Genomic DNA, 16,868 nt, shown 5'->3' with positions numbered 1-16,868 from the left:
AACCCTGAACTATACGTGTATCAAAACAGAACAAAAGTTAAAACTACTATCTGTACACGACTAACAAAAACAAAACCTTATTTGTTGTAGGACTGCCAACTTTATTAAATGTAGGTTGGTGTGTAGGAGACGCACTCATCAAGTGATTGAGAGAACCTAAAAACATTTTTAAGTTTTCTCTCATGATGTAAACTTAAGTTTTCAAGTACTGAATTTTTATAAGTCTTAGACAAACTGTACTTAAAAAACTAGATTCTTAGAGCAATTGGTAATATATTTTTTTAACTGCAAAACGTTATAGAAAAAAAACTAGCTAAGTTAAAACTTAAAATTTGTTTGAAAGTTTTAATCGACTGTCCAACTCTCTTTAGATTTTAGTTATTTGTTAATCGAAAATAATAGTTACTAAAGCCATTAAGTTAAACTAATAGTTTGTATGTTATTTAAGGTATTTTTTTTCTGATTTTTAATTATCTCTGTTTTGTATTATACTTCTTTATCTACAATTAGTTGCGTATTTATTTATGTGTACATTTATTCACTCATTTATACTTTTTATCCACAAACTAAACGCAATTGTAAAGTTTACAAAATTATACAATACTACAATAGCAAATACGTAAAGAAACACTAATAATTTAGTAAAATCGTAAAACACAGAAGTTTTATATAATACTATTATAATGACTGTTAAAATTAATTGAAACAACTATTTTTTAGTTTTATTGAGGATTTCATACTTAGTGAATCAGTTTTTAAAAACTTACAGAATAACTTATGTAATTTTTTCGATATATGTTTGATACAGAATCTAAGTTTAAGGAGTCTTAAACTAAATTGCATTTTTATAAATTATATGTTTTTATAAAAGGTTCTAAAAAGCGTAAACATTATTAAAATGTAATAATAAAAAAATTAACAACATAAAAGCTATAATTTATTTATAAGTAAAGCTTGGCGTTTATTGTTCATCAATTGAGAAATTTAGTGTTTAAAAACTCAAAACAAAACTTTCAAGCACAATTTTTAGTTATATGTTAAAACATCTTATACAAATAGTTTAATATATACTTTAGAATTTTTTTTTTCCTTAGGATTTGAAGTAAAGTTCATATAAACAATATTTGACCACTTATAACAGATCTTGTAATTATATTTTATTATAAGTCATGGTTTTACGTTCATATTTGTGGCAACAATATCTATTTAAAATAAAACTTCGTATGCAAACTAAAAATACTTAAATGAAATATCTAAGTTAAAAACCTATAAACCCTATCATAAATTCAAAAGACGGATGTTGTTTATTTATGTTTTAAGCGAATAAAATATCTAAACAATCACATACAGAAAATAAAAATTAATTTAAAAGTATAAAAATAACAGCTTTTAATCTTTTTAGGAAAACACCAACACAAGCAACAGTAGCTACCCGCATTACTTCTAAAACTGTTGATTACCAAAGAAGGCGTTTTTATTTATAACAACCAACGGTTAAGTTACACTACTATTGATAGAAATAAAATTCTGTATATATAAAATGTTATCAGTTTATCTAATTACATTCTATCAACTTATAGTAAAAAATAATATTTCAAAACGATTTTGAAGCCTATTAATGTAAAGATTTTAATTTTAAACAGTTTTACTACCACAAATTTACACACCAAAATTATATGTAAAATGCATTTATCAAAACTTTTTTTATGTATGGTTAATGGTAATACATTACTTCAAAACTATGAACAATTTATTTTTGATAGCTGGATAATTAATACAATTAATACATAAAATCATTTGTTTGGAAGTTATATTTTAAAAATTTACATAGTTTGAATACTTACTTTTACCGATTTTTGGCTAAAGCACATATGTAATTTTTAAATGGAACTTTGCTTTCGTATTTTTGTTGTCAAAAATTTAGACTAAATTTAGTCTAAACAGGCAGTAGTTAAAATTTTTATTATGTTAAAAACGAATTTGACTTAAAAACTAAAATGTATAAACTTAAAATCGAAAACGTAAAACTTAAAAAAAGAGGAAATTTTATATACTTAGAACGTTAGAAATTAAAGGGTGTTAGTATGGTTGTGGCAAAAATTTAGATATTGGAATATCTTATTTTAGATTTTGTTTTAATTTAGTCGAAAGAGTTTAGCCCTTAAATTGAGTAATTTAGTGTGCAGTTATAATTCACAATTAGTTGAACTTAAAAAAACTTTTTTTCTTTACAAAATAAAAACTATAAGCATCATACACAACATTTCTTAAAATATAAGTATTACTATAAAATTGTTGTATCTGATAAATATATTTAACTATTTAAGCTATAAAGTTAAGTACAAAGGAATTACACTTCAATTTAAACTAAAGTTACAAGTCAACAGAAAAATATAATTTGACTATAATGAAGATTAAGTCATGATGTGTTTTGTAGTTTTAGTATTTTAAATTTAAAAATTATTTATTTTTGTTCTATACAATAGTAGTACCTATAGTGTTCTATACCTTTAGTGTTTTTATGCTATAATTGATTAATGTCTTTATTTTGTTGAAAAATTTAAAGTTGCTTATTGAACAACTATAAGCAACAAATTGTTTTAAACAAAAGAATTCATATAAATTAATTAAAGGACAGTAAGTAATATACTTTAGTAACTTAATTTCAATATATCGATATAATTAATGAATTGGACTTGTTTTGAATTTTTTTTGGCTCTTTTGGACTTCATAAAATAATCAAAACATTCTAAAAAAAGTACAAAATTATATTTGCTTTCAAAAATGCTTTTAAATATGATAATGGCTAAAACTCAAGAAAATACGGAGTGTTTTTAGCTATTGGGTGCTTAAATTTTAGGCAGAATACAAGTTTTTCTTATTTCACGTACTTTTATAAAATCGAGATATACCAAAAACAAAGTTGCTTAGAACCTGCTCAAGTTTAACAGAAAGTATTTCTATGGTTTTCCTAAAAGTATTATCTTTATAGAGACGAATATTGCTTGTGGTAAGCATGTAAAATTTGTTGTATATTCAATATCATAAATTCCTATAATTTACACTGATGTATGATATCATTATATATAAATTCAAAAACCTTTTAAGGGCTTACATACTATTTGCTTTATAAGCTTTAGTATTTTAGGAAAATAAAACAAATTTAAGTGACTTAGAAACTAGGAAAATAAAAAGCTATTAACTTATGATATCAAATCTTTAATACTTTGATGATTAGTAAACTAAATTGCTATACTAATTTTTTGATACATGAAAACGCTCAACTATGCATAACATGCTATTAAAATCATGAAGATTTTATGCATATACAAACCAATTATAACTTACAAAAACAACTTCATTCAAGTTTATAGAATTACATATAAACTTACAAAGCATGCTAACTAATATAAACTATATAAAAAATTATTTAACTACTTAAAATGGGGAGTATATCTTATAATATAGTTTTTTTTAACGCCATAATAGGGTTGCAATGGGTTTTTTGAAAAAAAATCCGAGGTTTTCTGAAGTACAAGTTTTTTGAATATTTTTAGTATCTAATTAATATGTAAGTAAAATGTCTTAAGTAGTATATAAGTATTAAAAAGATACTGTAGTGACTTTAATTAATTTTATAAAAAAATTACAAAATAAAATAAATGATTGTAAATAATATATTTCTCGTATCTAATCTAAATTTACATGTAAGAGTTGTTTAAAATTCTTTTTTTTTACAAAAATTCACCTTAAATTTCAGGTTTTAAGTGTCTAATTTGTCAAATTCCAGGATTTTATGCTTTATAGCAACCCTGACATGGTAATTTTATAAGATGTCTAGCGTGACTATAGTTTCAGTTGGGGAATAAGTTGCTTTTCAATGATACTTGGAAGAAAAAACTGTTTTTGTTTTTATTTTTTGCAGTAGCAGGTATTTAGTACTTCAATTAGCGTGTCATACGCAATTTATTAATTATTGTGAAAAAACTTTTATATTTCTTTTGAGTGGGAAGAAAATAAAAAAAGTGATTATAACCGAGATTGTGCTTCAAAAACAAACAGCTACTATAAACAGTCTAACCAAAGTATTAATTAATTTTTATTTAAAAGAATTCATTCAATCAAATAAGTATTAAAAGCTACATAAAACCTAAAAAAGAATTTACAAATAAAAAATGCTAAAAAAAATTAAAATATAATTTTTTATCTATTAAGTATTTGGTTTTCAAATTACACTTTTGTTATTAAATAAGGTTTTTTAAACTGTTAAAAATTCAAATAACCATTAATTAAACAAAATTTAACACAAGAACTATTTCATACTTACTAAAAATACTATACAAGTGTTTAATTTATCTTGGTTTTTATAAAAGATAATTAATACTTTCAAATTTCAGAAATTGGACATAAGAAAAGGCAGTGTTGTCATTTTTAGTTAAAACTTTAGATAAACTAAAACAAAAAATTCAAAAGAAAATGGCTTTAAAACAGTAAAAATGGCAAGAAGTTCAAACATTCAAAACAAATAAAAAGCAAAATCACTGGTGACAAAATTAATTCTTGAACGCAAAAAATGTATGTTTACGATTGTGTTGTTAGCATTCGAGCACTGAAGGTTCATGCAACTACAAGCTTAACTTATTTCAATTTACCAGTGGACGAGTGAGAGCTTAGCCTTCTGTGACGTGGTGATGACGTCACACTGGGTTGGAAGCTGTGCTTTCCCACCGCTTGCTGTCTGGTGACCTTTTTCACCGGGGAAAGGATCAGCGGTTTGATGGGGTCTGTGTAGAAGGTCTCGTTGTTGCCGGCGTCACCTGATAAAACATTTGTATGATAAACTATGAATAAAAGGATACATCATCAAAAAACAAGCAGATAGAACAATGTTCAATAAAAAAACATCTTTTACTCTATACTTTTCATGAAAACATTATAAATGTTAAAAAAAAGTGGGATGTTTTATTATAAATGACTTTAAGAAACTATAAACGTAATTAGACCTATAAATTATATAAACTATGAAAAAATGTTATCATAGACAAACAGATAGAACAGTGTAAACAAAAAGATACCTGCTGCTCTGTCTTTCTCTGGTTTTTTCGACGCAGTTTGTTCGAAACTGCAGTCGGTGGTTTCCATTAACGCGCAGTCGGCTGACATGGACCTGATCTTGCGCTGATCTTTGATCGGAGTCGAAGAGAGCATATTCTTGGGAGTGGAATGCTTGATGGTGGCTCGTTTCTTTTCGTCAGTGATGCTTTCGTTCCAGCTGCTCTCTGACCCAGATAACGAATTGACAAGCGCACCTGTGTCCATTGAATTTAAAAAAAAAATTAAAAATAATGCGCTTAAATTTTTTATGTCCGTTATATGTGTAAACTTCATTCTAAAAATAATGTAAAAGTTATTGTAATTAAAAATACATAAAGTGCTCTGTTTTAATAGAAATGATTCGAACTCTTGGAAAAATAAACTTGTTTAGGCCAATAAGAAAGCTAAGATATAAACTTGGAGATTATGTTTTACTTTAATCTAAAACCAATGAAGTAAAACTTGAAGTATGAAAAATTTACTATAAAACTGATTTAGCAGACTAAACAACTTAGTAGTTACACAGCCGATTTTTTAGAAGACATAAGTTAGTAAAATATTTTTATTACCAGACTCATGAACGATAAGAAATAATTATTTTAAGTCAGTATTTTTAAATAGTCATAATCTTTATTAGTTTTACTTAAAGATAACTTTACAACAACATTACATTTTTTTGTGATCTAAAATTATATAGTGATTTTTATAAATTTTAACAAATAAGTGACTTTTAAACAAAAAAATATCCGTAAAGCTTTTAATTGTAGCAACATTTTTACCTTCGCCTTTTGATTCGTCCTTACTACAGGAGTCAGATACGTTTGACGCGATGATGCTCAGAGACTTGTTGAAAATATTCGGATCACTTGGGTACGACACAAGCTTTGACACTTCAGTATTATCAGGAGTTGAACTAAAAATATGAGTTAATTAATTTAAAAATTTTATTTACTATAAAAATTACCGGTAAAATTGATTATGTATTCATGTCAGGGCAGCTGTAACCTTTCGAAAGTTTTAATTCTTAATTCTAATTTCTAAGTCTTTATGTGTTGTAGTTTATTTAAAACTGATACATTGTTTACAGAAATTTTAATATAAAATTTCACAACTATAAGTTATTGAAAGATTTGTTACTGATTTATTATATGATCTAAAACATAGTTATATGAGTAATTTCAAAATTCTAATAAAACATCTACAAAAACTCACCAGTCAATTCTGCTTTTGCTTCTCGGAGTGCCTTGGGTGCTGGATGCGTTCGAAGAACTGCGACAACTTTGAAAACTCTGGAAAATAAATTATAGGTTTAAATAGAGTTACAGGTGGGTAAAAACTGTAAACTTGTTAAGTTAACAAGTGTTGATGTTATTAATCATTTTGCAAAATAGTACAAATGTTTATACAAAATACTGAAAAAAATTATGAACAGTTGCAATAAACTATTTTGAATAATAAATAAAAAATATGTTAAATTTATACTTTTTATAATGAAAAAAAAAGTTTTACTGTTATGTTAAGAGCTATGGAACTATTTTCTAAGTTGTAAAACTATGCTAAGTTTTCAACTGTCAGTGGTAATTGATTCACGCAAAAACAACTTTACTCACAAGTGAATACTTTCTATTGCACGAGTCAAATCTTTTGAGGGAAACTCTGAGCTTCGAGTTGTCGTCGTCCTCATTGGTCGAATCGACGCAGATGCTCGCAGTTGATTGGCTCACGACGTTGCTCGATTGTGATTTGCTGATGTCCGTGGACACGTGACTACTGAACGACGAATCGGTGGCCACCACTTTCGGGTTGGAATGGTCGTACCGATCTGATCGTGCTATAAATTTTTTATTATGAGTTTCGTTAACATAAATTTTAAACTATTGATAACAATATTCAAATAGACGAATAATAATGAAAAATAAGAATCACAGTTTGAAACTTCTTTTTTTTTTTTAAGTTTCACTTGTGAATTATTAATCAGACCGACTAATTGTGCAAATACACCAAAAGAAACGTTAAATTTCATGTTTAAAGTTTAATTAGAATATTGAACATAACTACTAAGTATACTATTTTATAAAAATATCAAGTTTAAGAGCAAGAAGCTAAGTTAACTTTGATTTTTTTACTTAATGAGACTAACTGTCAAAAAAGCTTGTGTCCTCGTCGTTTTCAAAACTCGGAACCCAAAAAGCTTTTTCCAGCAACATGTTGTTCCAATCCAGACCATCAAAGTACGCGTGCGCTTTGACCTGTTTTGTTGTAAGACACGAAGGTCAGTATACATTAAATAAAACTTCAAAAATCAAAAAAAAAAAAAGAAGAAAGTTATGAAAAATACAGTTTTTATTTTTTATTAATATTAATTTCAACTAACTTCAGCGGCCCCATTAAACCCGAGTCTGTTAACGGGATCTTTGACGAGCAATTTCAGAATGAGGTCTTGCGCGATGATGGAAAATTCTTCCTCGCCGTCTTCCTCATCGTCAGTGGGGAACAAGATTTCCTCATCGCCTGTTAAAATAATCGTCAGTTATTTGTGAACTTCAAAAAGGTGTTAATGTTATATCAGTAAATTATTTCAATGCAAAACGCTATTTTGATAGGTTCAGTTTTAAGTCTATAAAAGAACGAGAAAAAAATTCTTAGATTAAGAATAAATAGTTAAACAACATTCAAATTTTTTATTATAAGTTAATAATTGTAAAAATATATCACACTAGCAAATAAAAAGATTGTTTATAATGTATGTAAGAAAATGAGCAAGACAAACTACCGATACCATGTGATACCTAAAAGCCAGCAAACTTGTTTTATTTAATTGATGTATTTAGTTAAAAACACTGGTTCGAAAATTATTTTTAAAGTTTTTATAGTTTCTGGATCAAATACTAATATAAAATACTGTGAGCAAAATAAATAACACGGACTGTCGACAATGACGTCGAAGAGTTCTTGAGGCGTGCTGGCGTAGAAAGGGGGGCAGCCAACCAAGAATTCGTACAAGCAGATTCCCGCGCTCCAATAATCCACGCACTTACCGTATCCGGTGTTCATTATCACTTCGGGCGCGATGTACTGCGGTGTTCCGAATATCTGTAATTATTGGAAGTATATGTTGTCGCTAGTTTTAACTACATTAAGACTTATTGTTAATACAATTCGAATAGAACTTTATTATTAACTGATAATCTCTTTTTTTGAGTGAAACATTGTTTTGAAAATTACGACTTACGTAAAAATAATATATTGGTTAGTACTGAAATTATTAATACACTAGAAGTTATTTTACGATGCACAGTTTTATCATTATTTTTTAAAGTGAATGATAAATATAATAATTAAAGTATTTAATTAAATAAATTTTAAATACTTGTTGGTCTTGAAACTGGTGCGTTTTTTCAGATTTGTTGTTTTCATAAAAATTAGTTGTCTTGGACATTAGTCCAACTTTTGATAGTCCAAAATCGGTTAACTTGATGTGCCCCATAGCCGTAATGAGCAAGCTGCAATGTTTTTAATACAATAAGACTTGAAAGTATTATGTCTATCTAAATTTTTAGATATATAATTAATATAAAAATCATATTAAGAGATTACCAATTCAATATAAAATATTACTTTTTTTTGTATAATATACAATCATTTGAAATTGGTTGTTAAATTTAATATTAACAAATTTAGCAACTTATAATTAAAACTTTTAAAAGAACAAACTTATCCGGCTTGAGATCTCTATGCACGATTCCGTACTCATGCAGATACTCCAGTGCAAGCACAGTTTCAGCAAAGTAAAGTTGAGCCAGCTCATTTGGCAGTACTGTCAGATTCTAAAAGATAAGAGCGAAACTAGTTATGAACTCCTTAACGCTAATTATTATCTTAATACTATATTTTCTTCTATATAGTTCAAATGAAACAAAAAAAAGTAATGTTAAGTATTTGATGTAAAATACAATAGTTTTTAGTTAATATGAACAGGACAAGTGAATAGAGAAGTTCCAAGTGCTTTTATGACCATAATAAAACTAAATGTTAAAATAATTTAGAACACATTTCAAAAATAGTTTATGTAACTGCTGCTTTTATATGTTTAGGTATACAGCTATGTTTGAAATTTTTAGTGGTAGAGAAATAAAATTGTAGTTTAAACAGTGCAAAACTTTGTTTATGTATAGCCTCGGGATTTATAGATAAACTTTTCTTTGATGTTTTTAATATTGCAGCGCCTCAGAGTCAGTTAAACCCGTAAAAATAAATATTTATCTTATAAGCTGTACAAGAGTATTAATAATTATAAACACTTATACGAAAGTGAACCACAAGCTTCAACATGTACATTAAAACTGCATGTAGCTCCATCTTCATCTATATTAATCGAATAATAAAAAAACTTCCAAATTTTCTAAATTTTTCCAGGTTATTTAAAAAGTACAACTTTTTTTGTCCATTTTTAGTATAAAATTAAGTTTAGGTTAAAAAACAGTGTTAAATAGTAAAAAAATATCAAAATATACTGTAATTCTACTTTGAATGCGTCTTACAATAAATATTAATCATTATCATGATCCATGCTGAATGAATAAATAAAACCTCTCACCTTCAGCAGAGTGGCAACGTCTCCGCCTTCCACGTACTCCAGCACCATGCACAGGTGGTTTTCAGTTTGGAAGGAGCAGTACAATGAGACTACGAACGGGTTTTCAACGAATGTCAGTATGTCGCGTTCGTGAAACACCTGAAAAATTTTAATTAGATGTTTTCTTTTTTTATTTTGATGTTTAATTAATACCATGTAGTGATTAGTTTTTGTTTTATTACATTTAACAATATAAATACAAATAGTTTGTTTAGAACATTATAAATGAAGTATTACTATTAAACTTAAGCAGTACTAAAATATTATTATAAAGTAAAAACTACTTAATTTTTCAATAAAATATCTAAAAGTATAAATAACCGTAAATATTTCTATAAAATTACAAGATTTAAAACAATGATTTTAAATTTATTTTAAATATAACGATATGAGTAAAAAAATTTACATAAAAAACAACTACAACTAAAACCACATTGTAATGGACGGTCTAAAGAATTTGTACTTATACACTGGCTTATTTTTAAAATACTTGTTTTTAAGTTTTGTCAATAATTAAGCAATTGTATAACTTAAAACGGAACTTTTGAAAACTTAGTTATTTAACGGCTTTAAAACAAACCTGCATTATCTGATTTCGCAGTCCAAGATTTTTCTTATTTATCTTCTTCATGGCATACCTTTCCTCCGTATCTTTACGTTTAACCAGGTAGACAGCTCTGCATATTTTAATATCACAGCTTTGTAAAGTTATCAAAATCAAAAAGATATTTTTTTAGAACAAAAAAAAATGTATAACTAGTAGTAAAAAGTACAATTTTACGACAAATAAACTAGATGCACTTCCAATGGAATGTTTGCTTTAAATACAACGCAAAAACACTAACTTTCAGAAACAAGTGCAACATAAAACAATTTAAATAAAAACACAGTTGCTGTTAACGTACAAAAATTATGAAACCTCATAAAAACTCTGACTAAAGAGAAGCTAAACATAATATATTCAAGTAAAAACCGACCCGTACGCGCCATTACTGATCAGTTTGATCGTTCGGAAGTCAGCTTCAGTGATGCGAATTTGTTCCGCTTCATTGACTTCGCTGTCCGACGACGAACTAGATTCCAGTGAAAATTTTATCGGCTGTAAATTTGAATGTTAATACTAAATTTTATTAGGTCATTACAAAAACTAGTTTTACTATTATAAGAACTTGTGAAAAATATATTACTGAGTTTAGAACCTAGTTTCATTAAAAGTAAAATTAAACTAAAACAAAAAAAATATTAGTGTAACAAACTCGAAGAACTTAAATACTTAATTATAAAACATATCTACTTACATTTCAACTTCATCTCGAAACTTAACAATGTTTAATTTATGTTAGCCTGCTGATTAATAAAAATATTTTAGCATAAACGGATTTTTGAAAAGAACAAACTATTTTATAAACAGGATAACCTTTTTAGTTTTTTTAGTATTGTTTAAAGGTTCGAGTATTTTGATACTAAATAGTCTAGGATTTTAAGGACTACTATATGTTGACAAAAAACAGTAAAACAAATTTATAATTATAAGTAGATATTAATTTTCTACCACTTCAGAACTTTAACAAACCTTATTTTTCATGATAATTTCGTCAGAAGTCATGCCGAGCCTGCCCATTATGTATTGAGGAACTTTCTGCTCCAAGTTGCAGTTGGACGGGTTTTCTTGCTGTATACTTTTGTGTTCCTGCTGGATCTTCAAGTCGTTCTCAACATTCGAAATCAGCTCGTAGTAGTCTTCGGGCGAAAACTCCTGTTGTTGAAAATATAAGCTTATAAATTGAAAAACATTAATTTCATAAAATATTAGGACTGGAAACTTATTGGAGTAAACCTATACACATTAACTTAAATAAAAACATTTTTATATTTTAAGCACCTTAAATAAATTTTATTTTGAATAAAAAAACTGTAATTTTTTTTTTCGAGTACACATAAAACATTACACATATTTATTACTATTTATCTAAACGATAAAGTTTTTAACTTTTATGGTGCTTACTTCTTTTACTTGTTTACGAGATTATTAAATTTCGGGAAGACTATTATATGTCCAAACGGCTATAACTATGGTGTAATTCATAAAAATGTGGCCTGAAGTTATTTAAAATATTTTAATATAAGAACAGACATTATTTTAAATATAGTAAACGTACAATAAAAATAATTAGTCTTATTTTGTGATACAGTGATGAATATTTTGTTGTTTACTTAACAACGCTAGAAAAAAAAATCTCAAGGCTTATCTTAACGTAATTAACAGCAAGCTATAATTATTAATTGCACTGTTTTTAATAAAATTTACATAATAATTCATAAAATATTAAATGACTTTGATAAATTATTGGATTATACTACACCTGTCGTATGTTCATCTCAAACAAATTTTAAATATTAATAAATTGAACAACTCAACTGATGTATTATTATCAGCCTCTAAGTCAATACGTAATTAAATATTTACGGGCATAACACTTACTTGGTAAGCTTAACAAATTAACTTTGACTTTTCATTTACAATTATTAAGTTAAGCTTGTGGTTTATTTAGCTTATGAACCAAGGTACTAATAAACTAATGAATTTTAATTTCATTCACTAACATAAGTTCGAAAAAGGTATATTTAAAAACTGTAAATAAAAAACAAAAACTATACTGAAGTTAAGTTTTTAAACCTAATGGGCAAAATTTCCTTAAAAGAAAACCATTTTTGATAAATTTGAGTTGCTACTAATTTTAATTTTTAAAATTTTAAATATATACACAATTATTAGGTTAATTTTAATTTAAGTTAACTTTCAAACTTAAATTTGATGATTATAAAAGTTTTATATATCCAAATTATTTTTTAAGTTTAGTATTTATATAAGATCTCAAATTAAACTTATTTTTCTTTATTGTACTATATTTATACATGTATTTTACTATTAAACACAAATTTTTTCTACCATATTTAAAAAAGTTGAAGTAATGGCCAACAATATAACACTACTTCTAGTGAAAAATAAATGCATATAGAAATTATATTGCTGAATACTTTTATATCAAATTCAGGTAAAAAAAAAAATAAGGACTATAGGATTATAAAATAGTTGATTAAAACGTAAGAAAATATTTAAAACTTACTTTAACTTATAAAAAATTTTCAAGCCAACAACTAAAGCTAAATTTGACTTTTTACAATTTTAATATTTTCAAACTTAAGTCATCTTGTAAAATGTTTTTGTAGTGGCAATAAATTCAAAAACCATTATTTTCGCGAGACTAACTTAACAAACTAAACCAGAAAGAACTTTAATTTATTCATTTAAATAACAGTAAAAAAAAAGTTTAATCCAAACAGACGAATATAACGTCTTAAAAAACATTAGCAAACTAAGTAAACTGACCAAGCATTCAAGAAGTCTTGCAGATCTTGCTATAATCATCATGAACCTCTTGATTAACTTTTCAGTTGGCTGATAATTCGATCCAACGGACTTTTCTTTTGCCTGAGATTAATAAAAATGTTGCCTTTTAAGATACTAAAATTTGAAACAAGTTTTAGCATGTTCAGTATAAATTTGGCTTTCCAAACGTTTTTTAAATCTTTTTTTCAGTTTTTTAAAAGTACAAGTCCCTTTTGTCCATTTTAAGTATATAACTAAACTCAAACTAACTTAAAAAGTATAAAATATTGAAAAGACAATGTAATACTACATTAAACGTGTCTAAAATAAATAAAATTTAAAAAAACAAAAAAAAATTGTATAAGATAGACTTTAAGTTTTACATGAAAAAATAGTTTGAAATTCTAATTTGTTTTTAAAATTTCTCAAATTGAAGGTTTTTCTAGATTTTTTTTCAGCATAAATTGTCAAATTCCAGCTATTTTAAGCAACTCTTATGTTAAATTATTTTTAATGCAAACTTTTTTGACGAGAGCGCTGATGCTTTCTGACAGCTCGAGGAAGTATTGCGAGGTGATTCGCTTTTCCCTGCTGCGTATCAGGCAGTTCTTGGCCATGGTGAGCAGCTGCATTTGCACGAAGCTCCACGCAGCATCCCGACACATTTCCGTCGACTCCTCCCTCGATTGTATGAAGCTCTGTAACAAAAAAAAAGATTCTTTTTCATAACCGTACACTATTTATTAATTTTTTAATAACTTATACAAAAAACTTCTCCTTGAACTATTAACTCATAGCATAAAAAAGGTTTATTTTCTAGATAAACTAAGTTTTAAAACTTTTTGATATCTATATTAACTATATTTCTATTAAATACCAACGATGTAAAAATATTAAAAGTAAAAATAAATGCTAAAACCATAGACAGGGTTGCCACTCGTTTTTTCAAAATTTTTTCCAGGTTTTTAAAAGTACACATTTTTGGGTCTATTTTTAGTGTAAAGTTAAATTTAAGGTAAGAAACTGTGTTCAATAGTATAAAAAGATTGATAAGATACTGTAAAGCTACTTAAAATGTATTTCTTAATAAAAACATTTTTGGTGATGACAAAATTTTTTATCTATATGATAAGTTTTTTGAGTCAAACCGAAATTTTACTACTGAACATGTTAAAATTCTTAAAAATTCTAGGTTTTTTGTTCAAACTTCTAGGTTTTTCCAGGTTTTTTTTTTAATTTCTTAAATTCCAGATTTTTTTTTTTGCCTAAATAGTCAAATTCTAGATTTTTCCAGGATTCCAGGTAAAGTGGCAACCCTGCATAGATTAATGATAACAAATTCACATTAAATTGAAAATACGTCGATATGTCGATCATAAATGTTTTAAATGATTAAGGAATCACACAGTAGTAAAGTAGAAAGATTATGATTAATCATAATTAATTATATTTATCGTTATTATATAATATATTAACAGCTATTTCTAATATATTAATACTAAAAGCTGCTGTATTGCGTAACAAAACTCTTGCTAAACTTGAGAAAATTGACAATCTGTTAAAGTATTTTGAAGCACTTTTAAAACTACAAAAAGCAAAACAACTATGTTAAGCCGTTTAAGTGAAGTAAATTCAAGTGGATACTCAATATAATTCCCATTTTTAATATGTTTAACAATGTTAAAAGAAATTTTCTTAAATACAGCTATCTTAGTATGTACTGCATTACATACTTGATACTAAGTGACATAACTCACTTAATATAATTCATAAATAGTACGTTTTATATATTGGAAAGTTTAACTTGAATTTTTATGAATAGTACAGCAGGAATATATACAAGTTGTAAGAAGCAAATAGTTATCAAGTTTTAAAAAACTTTTTCATTTTAAATATTTTAATTAAAAAAGTTTAAAATACTGAACTTTTTATAATTTTTTTTTTATCTAATAGAAAATTAGACTACATATAATATGTTTTCATGAAAAAGTTTTATTAATTCTTTGTCTTAGAAATAAAAAACTTTCTTAATACTTGTCATATGAGTTTGTTTTATCGAAGATATAGAAAAAAACAATTTCAACTTTGTATTATTTACCTTCAAACTTTCTTGCATCTGTAGCACAGCGTTGGGAAACAATTCTTGATATACGTTGTTAAGGATTTTCACTTCATTGTCATAGTTACAAACTTCTAAATTCTCTAGACTTCTTGTACGGTTTCTACGGTGATGCTTTGTCACTGTTTTATTAATATTTTAATACTTTTAAACTTCCATACTAAAAAAGATAAATTATTTACAGTTTTAATAATATTTAGTTTTTATTAGTAACAAAAATACTTATTTTGTGACTTTAAGTTGTCAATTTTTTTTTAACTTAACTATAAAAGTTTCAATAAAATTTAAATTACTTTACTAAAACATAGTCTAGTAAATCTACATTTAATAACTGATATTAGCCTACTATTAAACTAAGCAACTATACTTTAAATCTACAATAAAAAGAGTGAATTAAATTATTTTACGTAATTTAATACTCGAAAACTTTTAAGACCATTAGAAAAAAAATATATTTTCTAATTTATGAAATACTAAAATTATTTGTAAGTTTCATATCAATTTAAAAACTATAATTAAACTTAACTTAAAAAATAAACCTTACTCAAGACCACGGCCAAAAAGAACGTTTCACTACTACAAAAGTATACTTTGTAAACAACAACAAACCTTGAAGCGTCTCATCGTTTATCGATTCGTTTGAACAGTATTTGTCAGCATACACTGTGTTGTTCGGCGTATGCAGAGAGCTGTACTGCTGGTGGTGAGGTCCACTGTTCAAATGATGCAAATGATCCTAAATGAACTTATTGTTGTAATGTTTATATTTTTTTTAAATAAATTTTACCCATGAAGTTAAACTTGTATTTTAAGACAAACAAATGTAGCTGAAATAACTGTAAAAACGGTTTATAAAAAAGGTCATAATCTGGTGTTTTAGTTTTACCACCACTAATTCAATGCAAATCAATAAAAGTAGATTTTACTATTGTTAATTAATCCACCAATTAAATATAACACAGTGAAATACAGAACAAATGAGGCATTGCAATTATATAATCAAAAACTTCATAAACTTTCATACTTGTTTTTTATTACGGCGTTACTTACTTTAAAATTGTTTTAAAACTATTTAAGTATTTCTACTACTTAGAAGTAACCTAACTTAATTAAAAGGCTAATACTGAATACAAAAAAATTGTTATATTATACACTTAATTTAGAAATTTCAAATAATAAATATTATTTCCAAAAGTTATTAGTATGTATTTACATCAAAAATATTTAGTGATTTTTTTGAAATTTATTGCTGTTTCGTAACACACACACACAAAATACACAACTTTTAAGGAAATGGCTGTTAAAATTGGGTTATTTAATCAGGCGCGTACGTACATGCAAACAAAAACATTTTCATCTTTCATGTGCGATATGCTAAAAGCTTAAAATCCATTAAAAGCAAGCTGCTTTTGCTCTGCGCGACTTTCGGGCAGTTTGTAGGTTTTACTGCGCGCAAAACAAACTTTAATGCGAGTTTGTTTGTTTTGTCGCCTTTACGTAACATTTTACAATTTGCAAGTTCAAGTTCACAATGAGCGCTTTTAACAAAGAGAGTGTCTTACGAAACTATTTTAATTTGTTAAGTCTACGTGTGAAGCATGTCAATGAGAAAAGCAAATTGTAACTTT

The 16,868-nt window shown here is 26.4% G+C and overlaps 1 protein-coding gene across 2 annotated transcripts in view; it reads right to left on the bottom strand.

The window, feature by feature from the left end:
- Nucleotides 1-16,868, bottom strand: part of LOC145831237 (microtubule-associated serine/threonine-protein kinase 3-like) — a 42,714-nt gene that overhangs the window by 12,963 nt on the left and 12,883 nt on the right. For both annotated transcript variants that reach the window (XM_082938391.1, XM_082938392.1), the window contains exons 11-29: nt 15,850-15,976; nt 15,220-15,362; nt 13,643-13,819; nt 13,122-13,223; nt 11,304-11,486; nt 10,708-10,829; nt 10,311-10,407; nt 9,692-9,829; nt 8,809-8,921; nt 8,465-8,597; nt 8,022-8,187; nt 7,469-7,605; nt 7,235-7,343; nt 6,705-6,925; nt 6,307-6,383; nt 5,874-6,007; nt 5,076-5,309; nt 4,653-4,817; nt 77-156 (exon numbers count right to left, since the gene is read on the bottom strand). In XM_082938391.1, coding sequence (XP_082794517.1) covers nt 77-156; nt 4,653-4,817; nt 5,076-5,309; nt 5,874-6,007; nt 6,307-6,383; nt 6,705-6,925; nt 7,235-7,343; nt 7,469-7,605; nt 8,022-8,187; nt 8,465-8,597; nt 8,809-8,921; nt 9,692-9,829; nt 10,311-10,407; nt 10,708-10,829; nt 11,304-11,486; nt 13,122-13,223; nt 13,643-13,819; nt 15,220-15,362; nt 15,850-15,976 — 2,658 coding nt within the window. The remainder of the gene's footprint in view (nt 1-76; nt 157-4,652; nt 4,818-5,075; nt 5,310-5,873; nt 6,008-6,306; nt 6,384-6,704; nt 6,926-7,234; nt 7,344-7,468; nt 7,606-8,021; nt 8,188-8,464; nt 8,598-8,808; nt 8,922-9,691; nt 9,830-10,310; nt 10,408-10,707; nt 10,830-11,303; nt 11,487-13,121; nt 13,224-13,642; nt 13,820-15,219; nt 15,363-15,849; nt 15,977-16,868) is intronic.

This window comes from Thalia democratica, chromosome 3 (genome assembly GCF_965202585.1).
Source record: "Thalia democratica chromosome 3, ktThaDemo2.hap1.1, whole genome shotgun sequence".
Lineage (NCBI taxonomy): Eukaryota > Metazoa > Chordata > Thaliacea > Salpida > Salpidae > Thalia > Thalia democratica.
The sequence above is the reverse complement of the archived record's forward strand: the minus strand, read 5'-3'. Positions and strand labels throughout refer to the sequence as shown.